The sequence below is a fragment of the Sander vitreus genome, chromosome 22, assembly GCF_031162955.1.
Source record: "Sander vitreus isolate 19-12246 chromosome 22, sanVit1, whole genome shotgun sequence".
NCBI classification, from domain to species: Eukaryota; Metazoa; Chordata; class Actinopteri; order Perciformes; family Percidae; genus Sander; species Sander vitreus.
This window is the reverse complement of record NC_135876.1, coordinates 11,684,832-11,711,272: the sequence shown is the minus strand read 5'-3', so window position 1 is coordinate 11,711,272 and position 26,441 is coordinate 11,684,832. Positions and strand designations below refer to the sequence as shown.

The 26,441-nt window shown below is 38.1% G+C and overlaps 3 protein-coding genes across 5 annotated transcripts in view; 1 reads left to right on the top strand and 2 right to left on the bottom strand.

The window, feature by feature from the left end:
- The window catches only part of tpk1 (thiamin pyrophosphokinase 1), a 71,673-nt gene extending 56,371 nt beyond the window's left edge, over positions 1-15,302 (top strand). For all 3 annotated transcript variants that reach the window (XM_078280403.1, XM_078280404.1, XM_078280402.1), the window contains exon 9: positions 14,018-15,302. In XM_078280403.1, coding sequence (XP_078136529.1) covers positions 14,018-14,163 — 146 coding nt within the window. In that variant the 3' untranslated portion in view covers positions 14,164-15,302. The remainder of the gene's footprint in view (positions 1-14,017) is intronic.
- On the bottom strand, positions 14,811-17,160 carry sec61g (SEC61 translocon subunit gamma). The gene is made up of 4 exons (XM_078280405.1): positions 17,050-17,160; positions 16,567-16,670; positions 16,255-16,357; positions 14,811-14,981 (listed from the first exon to the last, which is right to left on the bottom strand). The coding sequence occupies exons 2-4, from the start codon at positions 16,658-16,660 to the stop codon at positions 14,972-14,974; spliced, it is 207 nt and encodes a 68-aa protein (XP_078136531.1). The 5' UTR covers positions 16,661-16,670; positions 17,050-17,160; the 3' UTR covers positions 14,811-14,971.
- Positions 17,161-18,482: 1,322 nt separating this feature from the next.
- On the bottom strand, positions 18,483-25,632 carry LOC144537071 (retinol dehydrogenase 12). The gene is made up of 7 exons (XM_078280491.1): positions 25,548-25,632; positions 24,814-24,929; positions 22,612-22,767; positions 22,162-22,266; positions 20,682-20,891; positions 19,900-20,092; positions 18,483-19,732 (listed from the first exon to the last, which is right to left on the bottom strand). Exons 1-7 carry the CDS (start codon positions 25,556-25,558, stop codon positions 19,615-19,617), a joined length of 909 nt encoding a protein of 302 aa, XP_078136617.1. The 5' UTR covers positions 25,559-25,632; the 3' UTR covers positions 18,483-19,614.
- Between the last annotated feature and the right edge of the window lie 809 nt (positions 25,633-26,441).

Below are 26,441 nucleotides of genomic sequence, written 5' to 3'. Positions count from 1 at the left end.
TACCATCTCAAATTACAATTATGAACCTGAAAATGTGCATAATATGGCCACTTTAAAGATGTGGCAATATCTAGTCCAAATCAACCCATGTGGTCCGGATGTCCACAAAGTTGATCAAGTTCGGAATGGTATTGCATGTTTTGTCAGTTTTTCAGCTGACTTTCTAGTATTCTAGGGATGACGTGTATGATACCTTAATTTTGATTATGCCTTTGTCCTGAGTGAGGCCACTCACATGGTGACGGCAATTTTGGGGACTTTGAAATAAACAAACACTTGATCTAAACTCTCACACAGTGGTTTTGAAATACAATGTGGAGCTCAGTCAAAACCATGGCAGCCACAGTTTAAGTGACCAACACATGCCTCAGGCTTAGTATTTAAACACTCATTCCCCATTATGCCTCTCATTGGCTGCCATATATTATGCTCCTTAAGAAGTAAATGTGGGTCAAGAGCTATTGTCAGAGATGAAATCCCCCCAAGTGTGCTTTTTGAGGACCTTTATATCGCCACAGTTTTATTCCAACTAGTAAAAAGCAATGGATGATTATGGTTATGAAGGTCATTGAGACAATAGGTCTCCATCTGTGTGACTGACAGAACAACTATCCTACATGTGTGTCCAAGTGTGTGTGTTCTGTGCGGAAAACCTCCGTAGTCATTTCTTTGTGACTCAGCCCTCTCCCGTTAGACAACTTAATATTAACAAGCCTTCATCCTGCAGCGACACAGTCTGAGTTATGGCCTCTGGCACAGTATGTGTGTGTGTGTGTGCGTGCGTGCGTGCATGCGTGCGTGTGTGTGTGTGAGATTGTTTGTTAAAACCTGCTTTGTCATGATGTTTTTGGCTTAGCGTGGCTCATAATAGACAACAAATTTGAATAGCTGTCATCCACAAACCAACTCTTCCCCGCAAAGCGTGTGAGTGTGTGGGTGGATATGAATGTATTTTTTCTTTTATATGCTTGTGTTTTGCATTTGCGGGTGTGCATGTGCACTTGCTTCATTGTGCAGTTGTTTGTGTTTTACTTTGTGATAGTTTTCTTTTATGTGTGGATATGCAGATATATATAAGTGTGTGTGTGTGTGTATTATCCATGTAACAAAGAGCAAGAGAAACTTCTGTGAACCATGAAGAATGGCTGTCAGCCCACTGATGATAGAACGGCTGAGGAGGCTTTCCTCTGTAAGGTTTCCATTCAGCTTGATATGCAAATAAGCTGCTAGTACTCCTGTTGGTACAACCTTGTTCCTCATAACTTCAGTATCATCAGGCCCATACATCCATGCACTAACAAGCATCAGACACTTAAATACACACACAAGCACAAACTGAAACATACACACAAGTTAGGCAATCAATTGTGACATACAATTCGGTTGAGTTTGTTATTGTAATATCAAGCTATATCTTAAGCGGTATCTTAAAGTTAGTCTTTTCCAGGTCTGTAAAGTTTTAATCATTAAGACTTTAAAACACTGGTCCCAGAGTTCTGTTCCAAATTACACGTTTTTTTTTTTTGTTTTTTTTTGGGCATTTCTGCCTTTATTGTATAGGAAATCTGAGACATAAAAGGGGAGAGAGAGGGGGAAGACATGCAGGTAAACCGTCACAGGGCGGATTTGAACCCTCACACAAAACGGAGGAAAATAGAGTTGAAGCATGAATAAGAGCATGTGAGCGAAAGGCAAGCAAGCGAGTAAGAAGCGCGAGTGGGAGGATTTTGTATAGAGATCAGAGTGGATTTTTAGCGTTGCCTTATCCCCCGTACCATTACGCTCCAATTTCGCTCCGGTACCGCTCACACCCTGAGTTTGAAGCATGGCCGAGTCCTGTGTTACTGGACTTTTTGCTTGCATGAAGAAATTTGGGCGGCGTTCATCTAATAATTACGACGCTTCTTTTTTCTAGAGCGAGAGGTAAGCGATTTGAGTGGAGCAAGGTAAAATCTGAGTTGAGTGCAGAGCAATATTGAGCAGAGCAGCCTGGAGCGGTTTTGAGCGGGGTAGCGGAGGGAACGAACAGCTCTATGAGAGAGGAGCAGAAATTCTCACCGATTCACTCCACTCACATGCTGGCGTCAACATACGCTCGGGGTTGCATCTACGTGTGTATAGAGTAGGGGTGTCACGATTCTCCAAATCCTCGATTCGATTACATTTTCGATTCTAAGGTCACGATTCGATTCAATTCTCGATTTTTACCTTTTTGTTTTAAAGCACAGGTTGCTATGCCATTTTTAGACTAGACTGACCTTTGTTCGCAATGTACCACATTACATTGTCAAATTTAAAACATTTATTAACAACATAATGTAACAACATATCTTCAGTCAATTGGAAACTTGACAATTTGTCAAAAAAGAAGAAAAAAGTTTACCGACAATCCTGAGGGCAGACACTCAGCATACGGAGTTTGGTGTTTGAAGCCCCCAACGTTGTCTTCCAGGCAGCGCTGCCTGGAAGACACTAGGATTAGGCATATAGACAGTATATAAACTGGACCAACAGATCCCGTTGCTCTAGACGGACACCAGTGAAGGATATTAGAAGCACTTTTCCGGTAAGTGCTGAGCGTTACTGCGCAGCCTCCAACTGAGAGAGACGACGTAAATGTGACGTGAGCAACATGTCTGAAAGTTGTAAGCCTTCTGGTAGCTGTGCCAAGAGAAATCTCAATCATTCCCAATCTTGCAGAGACGGAGAGCGTAGGTATATGTAAGGAGATAACATGGACACGGGCTAATTATTGCTAACTAAAATGCTAGTTAACATTAGTAATTAAACTTAAAAAGCTAATGTAAGTTGAAACTGCCTGCAAGCTTCTCCTGTACTATACGGTAATTCCTCTACTGTGCGACAGTAAGTCGCGTGGTTATGACACAATCGTTAGCCTATTTTTATAAAAACGTCTGCTACGGAGCCATAACGTGAGACACAAGGTAATGGAGCCTTTTATGCATTGTCGTGTTTCTTTAGAAATAAAAAATGTACAAATAAAGTCTTTAAACGCTTCAGATGTAAAGTTATTCGCTGACAAAGTGACGTCAAAATGAATGGCAGTCAATGGAATGCTAACGTCGGGTGATCGTTTGGTAGCATCAAAATGGCGCCATAGGAGGTTTGCGTTCTGAAGCGAAGCTTACCGCCTTGATTAGGCAATGGTTATGGTTGAAGACGACGGTCGCAGCGTTGCCTTGAAGGCTTAGTTGGGGGCTTAAACACCATCGACCCAGCACAGCAGCTGAGCAGACAGAGAGCAGACAGAGCGACTCGGCGGACGGTAGTCTGCTAACTTGTTGCTCTCTGTAATATAACCAATATAAGCTGCTCTGTTTAGGCTACAAAACGTGCATGCAGGCTGAAATTCAACCGTGCGGTTTTGTTGGGATAAAGCTATAAGCAGAAGGAATATCCACTAGCTGCTAGGCTAAATGTGCAATGGTAAACACAGAATATGGTACACGCACATAGCAGAGCTTCCAAACTGTTTTTTTTGTCGACAACGCGAACGTTGTCAACATAACTCACTGGAAATCCAAAATACTTCCCCACTTTCATACACTTCAGTGAAAGATGAGGGGGCTCAAGTTCTGTTGAAGGGTCTCCTACATCTGCAGTTGCTATCTTTTGACTGGCTGTAGCTAAGTTACAGGAGGTTGACTGACTCGCACTTCAACACGTGTGTTTTTTTCCGCTTGACAAGCCGACCGGACGTGACATGGGGGCGTGGCAGTATCGATGATTTCATTTTTTAATTCGATATTCAAGATTGTGATTTAATTTTGATCGATCTCGATTTAAGATCGAAATGGTGACACCCTTAGTATAGAGTGAGTAGAATGCATAATGTAACAATGGAATCTACTGCAATATATAGAGAGGCAATTACCAAATGTAAATACATTGAATGCCGCTTGCTGGAAAAAAAAAAATCTTTTGTGTTCTTGCCTGGTAAAATGCACAGTGGATCTAGCTTTGGGCCATTTAGTAGCTGCTCTTGAGCTTTTGACCATATGACATGATCCTCATCAGCATGGAGTTTGTTCAGTTGTCATAGAATAGTAAATGAAATTCCCATTTTTTGTCTGAGCACTGGACTTCTTGTCCCTTTTGCTTGAAAGTTGAGATCAAAAGTAAATTCTTGACTTCTGAAAAAGCAGTAACAAAACAGCTTTTCTTGAACTTTTGATCATATCACATATTTCTTTTAAATATTACAATACTTGAGTTTGTCCATATCACAGCTGATTATTTTAAGAGGAAATGTACTATATCAGATCTAAAACAACATACACCACTCCTAATATAATCTGACACATGCATACAGATACACACACACACACACACACACACACACACACACACACACACACACACACATGCAGGTATGTTTGAGTCTGAGACAAACACACACACATTTCTATCTATAAATTCATGTATCCACATGCATTTTCTTTCCCTCCCACTCCCTCTGTCTCCAGCAATTCAAATGCTACACCTAATCTGCAGATAAAACTACTCTCACGCGCATGCTATTCCGAACACAGTGTTTAATATGTCGTGGCAATGGTAAAAGACCTTCAAATGACCTACCAGATGGGGTTTCTTAACTCATTCTCCCAAGGTATTTCCAGACACCAGCGCCTGTGAACACACTTGTACTAGTGCAACATGAGACACATAGACACGTGAATCCAACACAAACAGGTGCTGAGTTTGATAAAAAAAAAAAAAAAAAAAAACAACAACACGTGAACACAGATGGATTTCTGCGGCAAAGTCTCAGAGAGCAGAAGCAATTGAGAAATCTTAATTAAAAGTAAACTTTGGGCAAGATTAGAAAGCTTCCCCTCACTGTTAATGAGAGAATGCTGTTTATGAGTGTAAGCCTTCACAAACACATTGGCATGCAACTGAGATGTTTTAATTAGACTACACAGCATATTCCATATTTTTAGCTGAACTCTGAACATAAAGAATCACTGAGAGGAAAGGGGTATACACGATTTACACATGCAGTATGAGTAGCATGTAGCCCATAGTCACTGTTGGAGCAGATTGTATACATTTTGTAACATCTTAGAGCAACTTTTAGCCCTTCTTTGGCTCTTTTCTATAACTGAAATGAGTTCTAGACAGACTTCCTACTAGCCTCTTTGCTTTAAAAGGTTGGCGAAGTCTTTACTTATACATACTCTTTCCTTGTGTTGAAAGCGTTTGTTGTGTGATGTCTGGTTCAAACTCTGCAAGAGCACACAACAAGCCTTATAGGAAAAATAGCTGAGGCATTTGGATCCCATTCTGTATTTTGATATGAATTTAGAAACAGTAAATCTTTAAAGGACCTTTAAAGTTGTTTGCTGCAGCCCAAGCCTTTAGCAGTGTGTGCAGCCTGAGATTTCAGTATTCAGGAAGCACTCTAAATACTGGAAAGGATTGTTTTCAAAGGTATAGCAATGTACTTTATCTTGTAGTCAAACCGATGTGTCTGACAAAACTTGGTTCAGTGAGGTCTTACCCAGTGTCCCTGCCAGAGGCAGACATCTCTACTGTAAGATCTCTCCTTTTCCTTCGGTTTCTCGAGATGCAAACATGCACCCTGACCTTCTCCTATTCTTTTCATATCTCTTTTCTCTTTCTTTTCCCTGAAAATGTTTTTCTGTCCTTGCTCTTGCCTGGTGTTGTTGTCGTCTCATTTTAAAGAAATTAAGGTAACACTTTACTTGAAGGTATCTACATAACACTGACACTGTCCCATGAACCCTAACCATAACCATAACTTGTCATGGCAAAAACCGAATGACACTTACTAAAAGAAGCATTATGTCATAAACGTTTATGACTTGTTTATGTTTATGACACGTTCATGACAGTGTCATGTCACTCTTATGTAGATACCTTCAAGTAAAGTGTAGCCGAAATGAATCTATTCATCCTTTATCTCTCTGTCTTGCTTTTTCTTTCATATCCCATTCTACACATGTTCTCTCTCACTCTCTTCCTCTGCTACACCTTTCTATATAATGACGCCGCCACTCTCTGCCATCTCCGTGCTCTCTCTTCCCTCTCATTTCCTCCCTCTTTCCTTCGCTCCCCCTCACCAAGGTCCTAGAGAGGGGAAATGAAAAGTGTGCATTCTGTAGCGGTGCAATGTGGCAGCGGGAGAGAAAACTGCTGTTTTATGGTTTTATTTATGGATCTGTAGATTTCTGGCACTGTGCACATCACACACGGGGGCAGAGGGGGAATGAAGAGCAGCCTGATGTGAACTGCTGCTAGTACCCCCAGTGGAGCTGCAGACTAGCAAGGAGGCAGAGGAGGAGTGCACACTTTCACAGATGTTTGGACTAAACATGCATTAGCTACCATCTAAAGTATAGAGAAATAAACAGTAAACTCATATTCATTTCCACAAACACATCAACCCTATCAACTAAACTACCCCTGCATCAAGAAAAACACATGCACAATGACATATTCATACAATCACCCTCGAATATCAAAATATATAATTTGCTCTCCTGTCTCTTTGCACTTTTGTCTCTCGACTGACTAATACCACACTCCCAGCAGAGACAAGTTTTTTTATCTGAAGGTCAACTTAAGCCAGAATTCAGACCATACCAGCAGCGCAATCACAAACGGCTATCATTGCACAGCAGATGGTGCTAACTGCTAGTGGCTCATGCCAATAAATAGCCTTAAATATAAGGAGACTTTCTGGTAGAGAAAACAAAGGACACTGTATTGAAATTACAGGCTGATATAATATGCACAGTGCATGGTTTTTTGAATCAGTGATATTCAAATTTTTTCCTTTTATTGTGGTTTTAGTTCCTTACCACAACTAAATTTGGGAGTACTTGTACATTTTATATAAAGTCCCAAAGGATTTGAATCAACTACAAAAACAAAACTCTAACAGGCTCTTATGTAGTTTTGTATCTGAATAGTTCAACCGGTGAACCCACATTTTTTCTTGTGTTCTGTGAAAGTTAGATATAACTTGGCTGAACATTGTAAATTGTACATTAACTGTCTTTGCCTCATCCATCTGCAAACTATAGACAATTGTGAGCTTATAATTCACTTATTTCAGGTTTTTAAAGATGAATGTTTAAAAAAAAACACACACAAAACGGTATCTTCCCCCACGATCATTCGGATCTGAGATGAACAGGCCTTAGATCAGACTTGGCCCTATTAAATACCTCCTATTATGTTTTCTTATTGCTCTCTTGTCTTACATTGAACAAATATAGATTCTGTACAGTCTATTTATCGCAGTGATGCACTGTCTTTCTGAAGGTGGCAATAGAACGGCAAAATGTGTGCAAAACAGTCATATATTCACCTCATTTTAGTAATTGGACAGCTCAGTATTGAACAAACATGATTTATAGAAAATGATTTTCTCTCTTGAACTGTGAAGTGTGATGAAATTTGATAGCACACCGGTCTAAAGGAGTGGAGGATCTGACTGAATGAGTTCCATTTGCCTCTCAATGACAAGTCACGTTCAAAGGGGGCAAGTGTTTCACGCTAAACACATTCAAATATAATGGGAAAAAAAACAAACTGCTTGTTTGTGCTGGAGTACCTGGGATCACAGTGATCTTAATGCTATTTTAAAAGCGTGATGTGTCACATTTTCCTTTGTCAGTGAACAAGTTCATGTGTCACTACAAATGAATAGTAAAATTAGCATAAACAAATATATGATGGGCAGATTTTACTTGTCAGTATCTTAATGGCATAAAACAGTAAGTGATTTCCTTCCAGCTCAGAATAAGAGTGGCAGGGGAATGAGCGAAGGTTGGATAGAAAAGTAATTTCTAACAGGTACAACCTGTACAGTAAAGCAAAGTGAAGCAGGGTCACATATCAGCATCATCTTTGCGAAAGAAATACATTCAGTTTAATGGAAAATATGCTCTTCATTTTTTAAAAGGAATTAATATAAATGGAAGCTTTAGATAGAGACCAGTTACCTTGACTGTGGCTGTGTATAACAGTTCACTAATATATCACAGATAATTTGACAGTAATGTTTCGGTGCTTAGAAATGCTTCATACTGCACCTTTTAACATGTCTTTCGAAGCCCTGTTTACCAAAAACAAACATTGAGAGGCAAAAATAACGCAGCAAGAGTATTCTCTCCCTTTCAAAAATGGCCCATAACACCCATAATTCCCCTCTCTACCTGTCCACTGCAGTGTGAGTGTCTGTGCGTCTCTCCTCATCTCGCCCACCCTCTCTCCTGGGTAATTTGTTGTGTAAATACGGCCTACTTACAGCTGACGGGCCCTTTCGGCTGTGGCGCTGGAAATGCAATTACAGGCAGCAAACATCTCCATTGTTATCACTGGAGGGTGCGACGCTCATTTCGGTCCCCTCTGCAACAGGGGCCGTTATTGATCGGTATCAGCTTTAAGGAGGGGATTACTAATGAAGCCATCTAAAAGCCTTTTGTGCTGTAAATAGTTTGTGTGTGTGTGTGTGTGTGTGTGTGTGTGTGTGTGTGTGTGTGTGTGTGTGTGTGTGTGTGTGTGTGTGTGTGTGTGTGTGTGTGTGTGTGTGTGTGTGTGTGCCTCTAAGTGGGTATGTTGGTAAATGGATGAGCGACAGCCAGAATAGAAAATGTCTGTTTGTAAATGTAGGTGCCACTCTGCCATCCTGTTGAGCATGACTCCTAATGCTTCCTTTTTATAGTGCTCTGCTGCCTCTGGTGGTAGTTTTACTATTTACACCAGCCATCACTTTTACCCCTAAAAAACATCCTCATTTCTGACATGTGTTCACCTCTCTGATTGTAATAAAATCACAGTGTGCTGAGGACGAAATCACACGATAATGGTATAGCCATAGTTATGAAACAATATGTATAAAGGTTTTCATTTATATTTTTATATTATCATTACGAAATTATTGGGACATTGACGTGAAGTGTAAGCCAATTCCAAACCTTACAGAAAGACATTAAAGCCTCTAAAAGTCTCTATAACATTAAATGTTCATAGCTAAATAAGCAAAAATCAAAGTTAAAGTTTGGAAAATACATACTTAGTTATTATTTATTACAAGTTTAACAGTCAACAGCTAATCTGCCTCATCAGGAGTGTGTAAGGACGGTTTAATGAGATTTGATTGTTAGTGACGTGGCAACATACGCAAACTACCCTCCAACTGTTATTACTTCTTGATTAATGTATTGCTAAATTCTGATTGGTACGTGACATCACTTTTTTTAAACTGAGCCCAGCCCACAGCAAACCAGTGAGAAGAGCACAGAAAAAAACACAAATGAAGGATGTGATGTAAAACGGTTTCAACTTTGGCAGAAAATGGCATGTTAGTGTTGGACCATATTGCTCATAATAAGAAGCTGATTGAGAAAATAGGTTTTAAAATTCACAATTGTTATGAGAATCTACACAGAAATCCATATCTTCACAATTACTTATCGGAACTTTTTGATCCTCCCAAAGAGAGCTGTAAAAGTACACACGCTCCCTCACACATAGCACAACAAACTACAATATCTGCCTTGACTTCTCCGTATTTTTCCAGCTCTTTGGCAACACTTCTACTTCTGCTTCTGCTGGTATGAAACTAGAAGAAACCCATTACCCTTATACATTACTTTAACACAGACATTATTCTCATACACACATTGCATAGTGGCGGTGGCTCTGTGTTCACTCAATTATTAAATACTCAAACTTCACACACATCTTATTTTCCTCCTCGTTCTGAGTCAAGCTTTTCTAATATCATGCTTGTGTGGCATTCTTTGAAGCAGAATAGTTTTTTTTTGGTCCCTGTTTGATGTGCGTGCAGGCGCCTGTGGACAATTGATTTGCTTCTTTCTCTCCTGTCTTTGTTCCTTTGTGTTCACTTTCGCCTTTGCATGTAGTGATTCCACCCAAAATATGTTTTGCATATTCATAACCTTCTTTATTTTTTTTTTGTCTCTTCTAGAGGATGTTGAAACAGTGCAATTATCAGGTGTTGGTTTGGGTTAATAGTGTGCAATAGTTGCATCGTCTCCTTCTTCTACACAAAAGAATATAACTTTTACTTGTTTGAATAACCTTAATACATACTGTATATAGAAAAGCTGTATTTGCCAGACCCAGAAATTCATTTTATTTCATCAAGATATACAAAGCCCACAAAACACATTGACTAATCTAAAATATTTTCTACTAATGACGCATCACCGTTGCTTTGGCACCCAATGTCCTGAGACCTTGAGGAGAATGGTCCCATTAAATACTCCTGGGGTCTCATTTATAAAACTGTGCGAAGGATCCTTACTAAAAGTGTACGTACGGCCAAAAGCCAAAAATGGCGTACGCTAAAAAAATTCAGATATACAAAACCGTGCGTACGCACATCTGTAAGCAATGTTCCCTTTATAAATCACAGATTACCCACAAGTGTGCGAAAAAGCAAAAAACTTCTCAGACATTCAGGAATTGCTGCAAATTGAATTATAATTTCGGCCTATTCTAGACTACCTATATTAATAATACCGTCCAAAATGGCAGGCATGACGGCACTAACAAGCCTTAGTAATAAAGTTGAAGATTATATATAATATTTATATAAAACACTTAGCGGTCTGCCATTTCCCTCTGGAAACAGCTGGTTGCCCACAGAGTGGCGAGGACCTGTATTTGGTCCGGGATGGCACAGTTCCGGCATGTTGCCCTCTCTACTGGACCCAATTCAGTACATAGATCCAAGAGCACTGCTTTAGGGAATCTAAATCAGCATATTAGCCAGTCATCGTCATGGTCCCTGAAGTCTCTTTCTCTCCTGATTCTTCCATTGGGGGTTAATCCTCCTGCAGTGCCATCATGCAGCATTACGCACTGGGGTCACTGCAGTATTTATATGTTTACAACAATCAGAGTGATTGATAACACCTTGCCAAAATCACATCATGAACTAGTGGTATCCCTCACCCCGAGATACAATTTGAAGACGAAAGAAAGTCTAATAGGCAAACACACTTTTCTTCATGCAGGTTTTGTCACGGACAGTATTAAAGTTAGGACCAATAACGAGGACATTAAGTGTAACTTAACGAGCTTAACGGCTGTATTTCCAGACTTTGACATTTGATGATATATGCACAGTATTAAAGACATATATTTAGTTATTTAGGCTACACTGTGCTCTGTCGTTATCTAATGGTAGGATATTTGATGCTATCCAGTATTCCATGGAGTCGGGCCATCTCCTCCTCCTGTGCTCCTAGCGGACAATGTGACGGTGAGACAGCGCCGATTAAATATTAAGAACAAATTTTTATTTAAGATTTGAGTTGGAGGTGTTTATGGAACAATTATCACTCAGTACAAGCGCAAATAACACTGCTGGATTTAATCTTCATGATAACGTGGATGATATGGAGTGAAAAAATGTGCGTGAGACGTCAATACTTGAAAATATTACGAGTAATTGTTATTCCCACATTTCTGCAGTCTGACTTCAGTTCACCACCTCACCATCTGCGTCGCCAATTCCCATTGTCTCCAAAATGTGCGTGCGCATGGGTCAGAGTTTGCGTGGAGGACCGCACATTCTCCCGTCAAGTTTGTTTTTTATAAATCACAACCTTTGCGTGGGAAGTTTTCTTCTGAACATTTTCAGCCCCGTTTTGTGCGTACGCCACGTTTATAAATGAGACCCCCGGACTTGCTGTTTAAGGATTTAGACTTTTGCTAAAGTAATGCCTTTTAGATCTAAATCCGAGTTTATGAAAACTAACTCTGTGTGTATACTGTAAACATTATATTCTCATATTATAAAATCTATAACAAGCAATCTTCATATAATTTTCTTTCATACAGATTTTACAGTTTCATTTATACATGTTTTTGACATAGAGAATGCTAGTTTAGTACCCTTTATGTATTGTAAAACAACTCTTTTATGTTATGACCTGTTATAAATCTGTATTATTATTTCTATTGTTATTATATCCATCTGTATGATGTGACGTTACTATGTAATATGTTACCTGGTTGATCTTAACTGCACAGGAACAACAGTCAGATTAAAAAAACTTTACTTTGAATGTGTAAAGCAAAATTGGTGTCTTCATCCAGGCACAATATATTCAGAAGAGCAGATGTCAATGCTATCCCCTCAAATGTAAATAAAATAGTTATTAATGGAGCGGAGATGATTGACAGGTAGAAATCAAACTTCATCGGGCCCACGTAGTTACAGCTGAGGTTTGTGCCTCTCAGAGCGCTAATCCAACTTGCTTTCAGATACTGCTCATGGCCCACTAACACCTAGCAGGCAAACCAGATAATTAGATAAATAGCAGCCAGAGTTGAGAGAGCTGAGCGATAGAGTGCTTTATAGACTAAAAATAAAAAAAGCTACATTGTGGCTTGGTTTATATGATAGTGCTGAGTCTCAAACAGGTGAAAGCTTTCCAAAAATGCTGTTTGAATTAGAGCTAAAAGCTACTGCAGAACCTTTTTGTCTTCTCTGTGAAGTATTACAGACAAAACGTCAACACAATAAAAGCCGACTTTTCTGATCTGCAGGGGAGCAAGGTTTTACTATTTGATTTGCTGCAGATAGTAAGGACATAGTGACAATACTAGTTAATAATAGAGAGCCCCAGGTGTAAATCTCCTGAGGTGAGTTTGCCCTTTTCACATTAGACAGATCCAACAGCTCCATTCTCAGGGTGTTTGTCAGCTCAGCTTTTTCAGAGCAAATGCGTTGCGTGAACAAATGTAACTGTTAATGGAAAAAGTGACACGCAAATTTCTATTTCTGCCATTTGGGCCTGTTGAAGTGCTGTCAATGGTTTTGGTATTTTTCTTTAAAAGTTCATTATTTTGCATATTATTTTGACTAAATTCCTCACAAAAAAACATCTATATTTCCATGTGAGTTATAGCTATTCATTTGTCTGACAAGTCGTTTTGAGGTTTATCATTACAATTTTATGTTACAAAGCATGGTCAGATTCAAAAATAATTAACTTTTATTACATGAATATTATTCAGGTAACTCTTGATTGTCTCACACTGGTAGAATTTGATGTCCCTTCACTACAGATACTACTGAGCTTCCTGATTCCACCACTTGGTGTCAGTGTTGGCTAAGTGTCCTTTCAGGTCTGAGTGGTTCAGTTCAACTTTGGGAACATTCACACTGTTATATTCAGCTTTATACAAAGTAAATCACTTTTTTTTTTCATTTTGAATTCATTAATTTGAGAGGGAACTGATTATGTCCCTTAGTCTGGGGACCAATAGAAAGCACAGAGAAAATGTAATTATGAAATTAAAGCATATATCTCACCAGACTTGTATGGTTTAACCTTTAAAGCATTTGGTCTTGAAAGTGAAAATATCCCGGGCTAGATATGTAAATTCTGGTAAATTACATATCTGTGCAAATCATGTGGTATGAAGGCTGTCTTACTGAAGTTATTCTGCTTCACCCAGGATGCCAAAAACAAAAAGCCTTATGTGACTCATACACCTCAGAAGTCACCTTTCCTGTTCATGGCGGCTAAAGGATTCTCTTTGAGAGGATTTGTTAGCATTTCATTAACCATAAAGTGTATGCTCCGTTGCCTTAGCATAATAGCCTTTGTGAATGTGTGAGTGGTTTTGGCTGTGAACCGTTTGGCCTCGTATTGCTTCGCTAGGTCCAACTTTCTTTGCTCAGACATAAAGCAAAGTCATGTGGTCCACCTCGCCTCGGTTATACAGGGACACAAATTGCTCAAGACCACATCCACTCTAGCAAGGTGTTGGCATACAGCTGCATTATTAATAATCAAATAAAGTACAGAAGGCAGTGTGCATGATTATAAGATAACTAGTCACACTGAAAACCAATTATCTACTTTTACCCATTGAATAATTTCACTAAACTATTTCAAGTAGCCATTAAGTGTGGTATCACTCAGTAGGCCCTCATTACAGCTGCATTTAATCACGGTCTGTCTCCTCTGTCCAGATAACCAGGTCCTGCAGTTTGGGAAGCTGGTAAGCACCTCCAACACCTATGAACCCGTTGCCCCTGGAAAGCCCAGGAAGCCTGTAACTGTGACAACAGACCAGCCTTTGCTCTGGAGCATGGGCATACGGAAGGATGGGGAATGACACAGAAGAAATCCTTCTTTTCAGGCAGTATTTGACTAGTCAGAACATACTTTGCTACCACTGAGTTATGGCAAAGTCACTCAGTTGTTTTGTGCAGAATTAAGTGAAAGAAGGAAAAAACACTATTTAAAAAAAAAAAAAAGTAATCAGCTCTTTTGGTCAGTTTGGAATGTTCTTCTATTCCAACAGAGCTGACCATGTCTTGATCATTATATCAGAGGACACTCACACACTTCATACTGTATATACATGTATATGCACCATATACACGACCAAAATCTAAGCCTTACTGCACACCAACATCTGGTTCCTTTCATAGAAAAAAAAAAAGAAAAAGATTGTGATATCAGGGAACTTTGAAGAAGGACTTGCATCACTATCCCTAAAAGTACACCTTCCTTTAAATGTGTGCAGGTGTCTGCTTTGTATCAGAGCCTTCATTATGTGCCTTTGACATCAGTGCTCCTGTTCCTGTCTACTTGTAGCTACCATATCAACAATACTATGGAAAAGACTGTACAAACAGCTTTAAATTATTTGTGCCTTTTGATGACAGTATTTCTAAGTCAGATAACGTAAAACCAAACTGTTGTATGCATGCTGTAGTGATAGCAGGGCTATCTGAATAGATGGGATAAATCAGTCTGTGGGTTTCCATCTGTTTTATTTACACATTGAATATAAATGTTGCGCAGAATGTAAAAATGACATCCCTTCAGTCCCCAATCACACCAGCCCAATAACACTTTACACCACCATCTCCTGTTCCTGGGTATTGAAGTTTGTGGTTTTTTTTCTTGACCAGGATTTAACCACCACTAGATGGAAAAACAACACAAAAAAAAGCAGTGTTAGTGATTGGAGAAAGAAAAGTGGTACATGAATATTTTATTTACTGTATTATCCAGTTTTATGGCAAAGCAAACCAATTAATTGCTATTTTAAGAAAGCCACAACACAACGATTGTGTGTATCAGTAGCACTTCCATTTAATGTTGTACCACCATTTTTTTTTCCAAAAACAGACAATCCAACTTCTGCACCCTGTGTATTCTGACTATTAAGATAACAGCCTAAATGTATTTGAATGTTTAATCCTACTGTGCACACAAATAAAAGCATTAATGCTACCAGTTTGACTTTTGTCCCCCCTCATCTTTTGTGTACCGCTAAAACTTTAGAAGTCACAACTAATGATAAATAAATGCATTGTTGCAATGAGATGAGAGAAAAAAAAAAAAAAAAAAAACAGACCTAATGCTCATGTTAATTACACTACCGTTCAAAAGTTTGGGGTCACTTAGAAATTTCCATTCCACTCCATTACAGACAGAATACCAGCTGAGATCAGTTGCATTGTTGTTGTTTTTTTAACCAGGGCAGCAGTTTTCAGATTACATTATGTGCTTACATAATTGCAAAAGGGTTCTCCAATGTTTTCTCAGTTATCATTTTAAAATGATATCAGATTAGTAAACAGAATGTGCCTTTGGAACATTGGATGAATGGTTGCTGATAATGGGCAATGTAGATATTGCATTAAAGATCAGCCACTTCTTTCTACAACAGTAAAGAACCCTTTTGCAATTATGTAAGCACATAATGTCATCTGAAAACTGCTGCCCTGATTAAAACTGATCTCAGCTGGTTTTCTGTCTGTAATGGAGTGGAATGGAAGTGACCCCAAACTTGACCGGTAGCGTATATACTTGTTAAAAGGTAGTTATAGAAAATTGGTCTTTATTAAATGACTGTACTTTCTGGTAATGTATGCTAATAACTGGTCAATAAGAAATATGTTAGACAAAGCAGTTGATCATGAAAAGGGAGTGGGTAGTATCATTAGAAACTGAGAAGTAATCACCGATATCATTGAGACACTAGGATAAAATGGTTCAATCTCTAATCAAGACAAACCCCTTTCTATTGGGCCACCTCTTTACAGTTCCTCATAGATAATGTCATTAACAATACTTGAAGCATTGTCTTAACCAATAACTGTAAAAATATAACATAGCTAAAATAATCAACATAACCAATTTGATACAATACAATTTAAATGTATGTAAGTTATGTGTTGCTGCTACTTACACAATGATGTTGTTGATGGGGATGTGAATGAGTTTGACAAAGAAACCAATGAAGCCCATGATGGCAAACCCAATCGCTGTGGCCATGGCAATCTTCTGGAATTCTGAAGGAGAGCAATAATAATCAATGTTAAAATTCATCAAAAATCAAATGACCTTAAATTAAAAAAAAACAATATTGCTCTTTGAGTCCCGAATCTGGTAGCCGAGAATTGAAATTGGGTAGCTGGATTTAAATGAAGGTTGGACGCTGCTGCCAGAGACAACACAGCCTGGGCCAAATGAAAGAAGTATGACCCTAACGTTAACGTACCTTTTCTGTCGGGCTTTGTGCATCTCTTTACGAGCCGTATGGAGTCTTTGACGAACTGCCGGCTGGGCTCAACAAACTGCATTACCTGATCCATGGTGTTCAAGCTGCAGACAGGATCAAAGCAAAAGCATTGTTAAAGCCTGACTGATTTGAGTGCTGACGTTGACTTCAGCAGCCCTAGCCTTACATGACTCCCACATATGTTATATTGTTAATATACTGTAGATGTGCTCTTTTTTTCCATCACATTAACAAGTATGTTGAAAGATATGTGTCCTTATCATTGAAAAGCATGTTATTAAGTTAGTTAACGTATCTAAGCTAGCTAACGTTATCATAAGAAAAGCTATCACGTCGACGTAACGTTAGGTTAGCTATAAAGCCAATAAAACAAATACAAGTCAAAAAAAACCACACACAAGTTACTGGGTTACCTTAATGTAAAACATACAACAATTTGTAATAGAATAGTAATTAGCTTACCTGTTTGTGAGGTCGTGTTGGACGAGAAGACAGTCAGAGGAGTGAGGGCCACGTAGCTTTTGGGCAGCTTGTTAGTAGAGAAGAGCTGACGTAGACTTTGCACGCGCATGCGTATAATCTTCAGTCTCTTTTTTTTAATCTGATCTTAAATTATCTACACTGCCACCTACAGGCGAGGATGTTTTTACTCGCTTAAAAAAAAAAAGGATATCCGGGTTTGTTCCAACCATCCAACTCTTGCGAAATAGAAAAGAACCCGAGAGCTGACTTATTTTTTAATACTGAACTACTTGAATATTCATGTTTACCTCCTTTTTTCTTTTCCCACATATTGTATAGATAGACAGCAGGGAAAATATCTATCAATAGAAAATAATAATCATCATAATCATAATGATAATGATAATAATCATAATGATAATAATAATCTTTATTTATAGTTTTCAAAATCCAAGTTACAGAGTTCTTCACAAAACAGAAAAATGAACTAGACCAGTCATAAAAAAATAAACACAACAAATAATCAAATAATAATAATAATAATAATCAAAATAGCTCAATACAGAATACAAGAAAAACCTTAGCATACTCTGTAAATATAAGATATATATATCTAGAATACACAATATACAAATAGACTAGAATACACTATGAATATACAAAACTACTACTTCTAAAATATAAACAGTTTGTTTCTATTGAATGTAAACAGCAGCCTACACCATCATATTTACTGTGCAGTTGTCTGTGTATTCTTTATAATTTATTAAATGTAATAATTTAATTATATGATACCATGTTCGCTCTTTTTGTTCTTACACATGAAAACATGTGAATGTTTGTGTCACAGCAGGGCAGCTGTGTGATCAGTACTGATACAGGGGGAGTATTAATGAAATATTCATATTTTGTATTTGGTTAGCTATGTAATTCAATGCAGTGAAGCAATAATAATAATAATAATAATAATAATAATAATAATATTTTACTGTCAGTTCATGAGAATAAAGTAAGTACTAATCTCAAAATAGAGTTTCTGGAAGTTTTCTGGAAACAGGATAGCTGATACATACTGTATATATATATATATATATATATATATATATATATATATATATATATATATATATACACATCTTGAATACATCATCATCTTGAATTCACACATTGCTCTCTCAGGGAAGTTGGTCCTAGACTGCTCATAGCCACTCCTAATTGCTCATGCCACATTCCTTTAGTTTTAAATCATCATGTGATTTAGATTAAGATACTGTTTCTAAAAGGAATTGTGGCATTTTCTCTTGGTCTTTGTGCCACAATTTACTGATTCTACGATGTAACAAGTCCCACACTTACAGTAATACTATGCATACACTGCATTATATACACTTTTCCATCCATTATTGGGACCTCAATCAATTAGCAAAATAGTGAATAATACTAAACAGTACTTTGCTATAGGCAGCAGGATTCCAACATTACTTTTTACATATCGACTGTGAGTAGTCACATCGACATTCAGTCATCTGTTTGGGTGGCATGGCTAAGACTTTAAGACCCTCAATTCTCTCATTATGAATACACCAAACTAATCTCTTTTAGCTCTCAAAGGCTAAATTGATCCGAGTGTCACATTACTGCAACTGAAAAGGTCAACCTAACAGCTTGGAAAATGTTACCATTAACTAAACACACTCAGAAGAACTCATGTACACAGTAACTTTTACATAAAAGTCACAAACAAGCATAACTTTGCAATATGTCTGCCAGTCTAAAAGGTTTGATTTTAACATTGTGTACATTTTGTTACATTAACAGAATTGTACGTTTTTCCTTCCTCAGCTAACTGCTATCTGAAACGGTAGATGGCACGATATACAGTAAGGCTATTCAATTACATATTTCAGTGAAAAAAGGAATCATTTTAATTGTATTCATTTATTTACTTAATGCCGCAAATTTTATTAAAAAATGTAGCCTATATTATAATACTTTAAGTGCTAAAAAAGCAGAAAAGGACCCACTTCATATTATTATCAACTGTAAGTGCTTTAACTATCAACCACAAAACTGTATGTGTGCGCTGCCATACAGTATTTCAGTATTTAGAGCCAAATTGTTCTCATCAGTGCCGAAAACTACAGCCACACTGGAATTCAAAGTTTGTAAGGGACATGTAAGAGAGACTTTCACAAAGCAGCTCATTTTCATTCAAAGCAAGACCATGCTGGCTAACGTCTTTACAAGCTATGCAATATAAAATAGAACAGCAACTGCACTCAAGATACAAAACTGATTAAACGAAGAATGCCCACATGGGCTAGTAAAAGTATAGTAAATTACATCATGCAATCTTGTTTGATAAATACAATTTGACTAAAACGCCGGATTCATTTTGATATTTTACAAAATAAACAAACTCTTTGTAATGACTTTTGGACTGTAATGTACTTTGAGTCATAAACTACATCTGTACAGTTGGAGTAACATTAATGCCTTTATAGAAGTGTGTAAAAGTGCTGTTTAAAAGATGATATATAGCATACAATATCCTTCACTGCACAGTTAATTTGCCACTGTTGACTGCCAGGAGATGCCAAGCATGTTGCAGCTGATTTCCCATAGTTTTTGGGCCAAGTCATCATCAGAAGCCGCCCTCGAACACCTTGCAGGAGCGCAGTCACTGTCAGGGACAGAGAATGACAATTACACACAGTGTGCTGCATTTCTGTAAATGTTTGTATAAAAATAAAAACCGTCAGCTATAAAGTCAGCAGGTAGTAATACTGAGCAGCTGCACTCTGAAAACTCTTATAACAAATTGTAGGTTGGCTGAAATACTGTGTATACCTGAAGTACCCTCCACTCTGGCTTTCCAGGCCTGACTCCACAGCACAGTAGATGGTGGTCTGTGCTCCCTCCAGTGTTGTCTTGGTGAAAATCCTGAAGATCTTCACTGCCAACTGGATACACTGGTGCTGATGCCTCCACAGGTCAGACTGCACCACCCCCGGGTGCAGAGAGAACACACTCACCCCTGTACCTGAAACACGTATACAGGCACCTACACAGTCACCCACACATACTGTGTATTTATGTCAACAAATGCAAACAAGCATGCCCAGATTATTAACATTTGCATACTCTGCTCCGATTTTACATACAATTTACACATATTTCTCTGCAAAATATGCTTCTTTTTCAAACAGTAGCTGTATCACTAACGTGAAAAAAACAGAATAGCCATATTAACCATAGTACTTGCATTTTATTTTCAATTTGTTCGTTCTCTTTAATGTTATCTTCTGTTTGTTTTTGACTTAAAATCCTAATGGACATGGCCTGTAAGAAAAATAAAGACCAAAGGATTGAGTCAACAAAATGGCTAATTTCCAATTAAAATCTGATTCATATGTAATTGCTCCACTTCCTCAGAATGAGACAATTAAATTAGAACAAACACTCGCACAAGCTATCCAGTGTGAAAGTAATGGTAAGCCTGGACTTGTTTACAAGTCAGTCAGCCTGTTCTTATGTAAAACTGAATACAGTGCTGCCTTTTCTGATTCACCTTTCTCAGCAACAACTGCAAAGTATCTTGTGTGATTATGGCATGCACCGTCTCACCTCACCTTGTAACCGTTTGGCAAGGAAGCGTGCAAAGAGGACGTTAGCCAACTTGCTCTGCCCATAGGCCTTCATGGTATCGTAACTCCTTTCACTGTTGATGTCATCCAGTTGAAGGCCGGTCCAGGTGTGGGCCACTGATGCCACAACGACAATACGGGAAGGAGCTGAACGCTTGATGAGGTCCAGCAGCAGGTAAGTCAACAGGAAGTGACCTGAGGAAAGTCATGAGACACACACTTTCAGGCTATTGTCTCACACTACTCAAACAAACATCACTACACCACACTGTGATGGTATTTTAAAAAACTTTAACAGCCAAACACATATTCTTGTCATTATCCACTCAAATTTGAAGGTGTCATACTGCCAGCCAAAAACATACATTTGGAAAAGCAACTCATAAAACAGCCTACATAACTTACTATGTCATTAAAAAGGGCTGAGAAAGAGAAAGTTGGAGCTGTTGAAGAGGTGCTGAACGGAGAGCTCCTGTAAAGTGCCCTATACACACATCTTTTAAATTGTGGCAATATTCTTTATCAATAACACTGAAGTGATTTTTATGTGATGTCCTTGTGATTCCATGGAATGCTGGAGTCACAAGTGGTTGTTTTTCATAGTCAACATACAGTAGCTCTTACTATGTCGTTGAAAATAAGATCAAAATCACCATGTGTAGCATTTTAGAAAGTTTAAATAATCCCAGGAAAGTGTTATGTTATCAACAACTGATTAAACACTGGGAACTATTTGCAAAAACTGATTTCTGTTCGGGGTCCACTTACACAATGCTACTGCCTTAAGCATTCACATGTGAACTCTGTGAAGGACACTTACGAGTATTTTTGCTTTCCTTACTATTGTTCTCTATTTCCTGTTTTACTCTTGATCTAACCAGAGTTTGTCATTCTTTAAAGTACATGTAAAGGATGTTTGTGAATGTATAGGTATATATTTAAATGTGTTTGCATGTGTGTGACTGTGTGTCTGCGCATGTGTTAGCGCAGGTGTGTGGGTGACCATGTTCGAGCACAGCCTGTTCTCTCTGTCAGCCTGTGATAAAAATACCAGCGAGGAAAATATAATTTGGAAGGAAGCCTTGCTTCAATACTGGGAGAATACTGATAGCTTAAAGAAAACAGTAACTCTAGTCCATTTTCCTGAATGACATGTTGGTTGTACATGTAACTTGATAATACCACCATATATGAATTCAACATTGTTACCTTCCTTAGTAGGAAAATGCCTTCTGTCACTATGTAATGATATTATTAAATCACTCAAAGACAAGACTTCCAACTGTTTATGTTACAACAATTACCAAGACTGAGCGGTCTCTCTTTTATTTATCTTACGGATAAACATCACAGCCAACATAATCACTTCACTGCATGTTATGCCTGATTGACACATTCTTAAAAAATGTACGTTAACATGACATTTAAAATCCAGGTAGAGACTACAACTTCCAGTATGACTTACCCAAATGATTAACGCCTAACTGCATTTCAAACCCGTCAGCAGTGTTGGAGTAGGGACACATCATGACGCCTGCGTTGTTTATCAGGATATTCACTTGTTTCTCCTCTGAAAAGAACATCCCACACAAACACAGAAACAGAGGAAGAGGAACAAAGGAAGAGTTAGTAATAATTTCCCAGAAGTACCATATGTTAGATAAATGGCCTAAATACAGTTGTTGTTTGGTAAGTGGACTGGATTTATATAGTGCGTTTAGAGTTTGCCTCTCATTAACCCACGCACACACATATCATGTGGTGGCAGAACTGCTGTGCAAAGCAATGGCCCAACAATCAGGAGACATTTTGAGTCACTCAAGTGTCTTGCTCACAGAGAAGTGGACAGGAGGGGCCAGGGGATCGAACCAAAAACTGTTCCATCGATGAAGATAGTAATGGTTACTTTTCCTACCTTTGTTGATGAGTTCAGCAAACACTCGGATGGACTTGGTGTCAGAGAGATCCAGTTTCCTGATGACCACATTCTCATTTCCCGTGTCTTCCAAAATGTCCGTCCGGGCTTCCTCTGCCCTCTCCAGGTCTCTGCATGCCATGACGATGCGAGCACCTGAAAAACAAGGGCCAAAGGTCACAACTTATGATAATAATGCCATGTTCTCCCCCATTCCACATTACTTTCTTCCTTCCAAAGTCTGGAGAAACACAGCTCAAGTGAAACTTTAACTTGCTCCTAGGTATTATACTGTGTTATACTAATGGCTAAATATAAACTTGACAGTGATATATTAAGGCAAATATTCTACACACAAGAGGTTTGAAACCTTTAAAGTTCCCAAACTACTAAAGCTTTGCTCATTTTCAGGCACACAAAGCTACTTATGTCAATCAAGGAGGAAGTACATACATCTCTCAGTGTACTTTTGACTACCCTCTTATGTTCTCTAACCTTTTACTCAGCATCTGATTTAGCCAGCTGCTCCACTCACATGAACACAAGACCCTCTCAACTGTGTCATTCTCATTCGCCTCTGACGCAAATTATGATGCATTTTCCTTAATGAGTCCAGAAAAGAGGCTTGGCTTTGAGGACACACACACACACACACACACACACACTCTCTCTCACCCACGGAGAAACACACAAACATGCATGCATGCCCACACAAAGAATAACAAATAGAGAGACAATAACACACACACACACACACACACAAATAACTGCTATGCCCACCAATTAAGGAAGAGGAGAGCCATTAATCAGTTGGAGCGTAGCGTCTGTATCCCATCACAGTGTCCTTGTTCCCTGCTGTTCCCATGTGGGAAAACCCAATTGTTCCCACATTTCCCTGGCCAAGTTCACTCAATTAAATAAAAAGTAAACAAACAATGAGAATGGAAGGTTATACTGAGTTAAGTTAAAGATCATCCAGCAGATGATTACACAGTCTTATGCATGCATAAATGATGTCCGTATGCAAATGACAACATGTACATAATTACTTAAGTCAAACCTGATCATATTCTGTATATTTTGATTCAATAATATGCAAATTTCACTTTGTAAACATGGTAAATGAATTTTTATAACTAAACACATAAATGATTCAAAATATTGAGATTCAGTTGGTTGTGATGCAGTGCCCCAAGGAACAACCTTCTGTTATGAATCCTCCCAAATCTAATCATGTTGCCATCATGTCACTACATAATCCCATTTACTGAAAGGTAATACAGAAATGTGACAGGGAACTCTCCAGCAGCAAGGACCACAAGATTATTATTTCCCTCAGGCAGTATTGATTATTTTCGTCCTGTCTTTCTTTTGTTACTTTTGATTTCTCACATTGTTCTGTATTTATATTCATTTTATCTGTTACTGTAAAATTCATTACTGGATGAAAATAAGAGTCCTGGTTGCCCTTTTATTTACAGAAATAAAACACACACATGCACTCACACATAAAAAAAGAGGAGGAAGATACCATGCTGAGCCTTCAAGTGCAAACAAATGAAAAAACGGAACCACGTATGCAGAACCACTTTTCACATTATTTTGCATGTGTGTGTGTGCGTGTACCCTCAAATCTCTCTTTGTTGCCTGTCTGGCTAAGGGGGGCGGTGGGCAGATTCTCACAATGCTCCCTCTGTCCTCTTAATGCATCGCCTGTCTTCCATCACTGCCATTTGTCTTTCACTTGGATTGGTGAAGTGTTTAGGAAGATGCTCATTTTGGTAATCTCTTTTCCGTCTGCCTTTTATTTTGGTCTTGGAATATGTAAGAGGTTAAGTTATGCTGAGGCTATAAAATCACTTGTTACAGCCTGATAGTCCCACCAAAACATAATACAGCATAGCCACATTGAATAAGCAAACTAATAGGATTAAACCTGATTCTGTGGAGGTCTGAGGACAAAGATCACACTTTATAGCTTTAAACCACCCAAAGCATTAGTGGTGCTTAATTCCAGGGAATGTGTAGGTCAAAGTTTGAAAGTCAAGTAAAAATGACAGAAATGCAAAGATGCAGGTACACATTAATGCGAGTGAGCCAGAAATAGACTGAGCCCTAGAATGTTTTATATTCATATATATATTCTATGACTGAGACAGATGTAGAGAGACACACAGCTGGACAGACCAGCCTGAACATTACCTCTTCTTGCCAGGTCCCTGGCCGTTTCTTTTCCAATACCAGTGTTGGCTCCTGTGATGATGACTGTTTTCCCATCTAACCTCTCCACAGATGACCATCGGTTACAGCAAACACTCCTGAACAACACACAACAATCACAGAAGATACAAACAATAAATGAAAATAGTTCCATTCATAATAACTGTCATTTGTATCTATACGTGTCCATTCCCCGTTTACTTCGTCTAGTCAGAAACGTGATCCTTAGTGGAATTTTCCACAAAAGTGTAGACATTAGGAAATATGTTAACAGGAAAATCAAGCATGCTTAACATGATCCATAAATTGACGATTAAACTGACTCTTTTACTAAAATGTGGACTTTTTGTTACATTTAAGCAGTATGTTTATTTATGTTTGCTGTATCCTGTACACAGCAACACAACATGGGATCTGTATCTATGTTCAGTAATTATGATTAGGCTATTATATGAAAATACCTGGCTTTTTTCCTGTATGACTGAAAGAAAATCTTTAGTCACAAAGACACAGATTCACAGGAGCAAAAAACAATAAACAATTACCAAGCAAAAAAATACGTTCAAAATCGACGATAATTATACATTTTACACAGGTCTAATCTGCCCAATTCGCTGTCACGGTCTAATGTAATCTCTTTAAAATTCTTTAAAACATTCCTATTATGCCACCAACCTAACCTTTGCCGTTTTATTACGGTTGTGTATTTTTCCTACCTGCAGTACATTCTTCCTCAAGACCAAAAGATTCCCACCTCACGACCAGTGAGCCACTTCAGTAAGAAATGAATTTACCTCCTTCAGTCCTTCCAACAGCTCGTCAAATCATGTCGTGCTTGTTATTCTCTCCCCACCCCGCCCAATTTGTCATGACAGTAAGACTAAGAGCGAGCTGACGCATAATTGATTCGCAAGATGCCGGAGAGACTCAAATTACTGGCTGACTTGACCCAAGAGAGTGGAAGGAAATCTATTCTGTCAAAAGAATTGAGTTCGACGAGATCGAATGACCTACTAGAAGAAGAGGTCCACTAGCATTAGTAGGAATTTATTATGCATTCACCTGCTGCATGCTTTTATCATGATAAGATCCTCAATGTCCGAAAGGACCTATTAAGGCCCTTACAAAGACTTTTTTAAGTAGCCTACTTTGTACTATACTATACTATGACTTTTTAATGACATTTTCTGTCATACTATACTATTAACCTTTTATGATTTATGATTTATTTGGCATAATATATTATAATTTTATGACTATTTATAGGATATAATATACTATAACTTTGCATGAATATTTATATGGCATACTATACAACTTTTTTGTATCAAATACTATACTTTTATGGCTTTTTTGCGACATATTATGACTTTCTTATGACATTTTTTATGGCATGGTTTAGTATTACTTTTTATGACTGCATGACATACGACATTATCATTTTTATGAATATATGACATATTATAACGTACTATAATATGACTATTTTTCGACATACTATAAAAATGAGTTTTTATTACTTTTTTCGACATAGTATATACTATGACTTTTTTATGACTTTTTTCGACATACTATACTATGACATTTTTATGATTCTTTCAACATACTAT

Excerpts from the sequence above, each read along its gene's own strand:
- sec61g (XM_078280405.1), bottom strand. The coding sequence starts at position 16,660 with ATGGATCAGGTAATGCAGTTTGTTGAGCCCAGCCGGCAGTTCGTCAAA. Across the intron at positions 16,358-16,566 it reads CACAAAGCCCGACAGAAAAG|AATTCCAGAAGATTGCCATG; the intron begins GTACGTTAACGT and ends GCTCTCCTTCAG.
- LOC144537071 (XM_078280491.1), bottom strand. Across the intron at positions 20,892-22,161 it reads GTTAGGCGTTAATCATTTGG|GTCACTTCCTGTTGACTTAC; the intron begins GTAAGTCATACT and ends GACTTTCCTCAG. Across the intron at positions 19,733-19,899 it reads CAGAGTGGAGGGTACTTCAG|TGACTGCGCTCCTGCAAGGT; the intron begins GTATACACAGTA and ends TGTCCCTGACAG.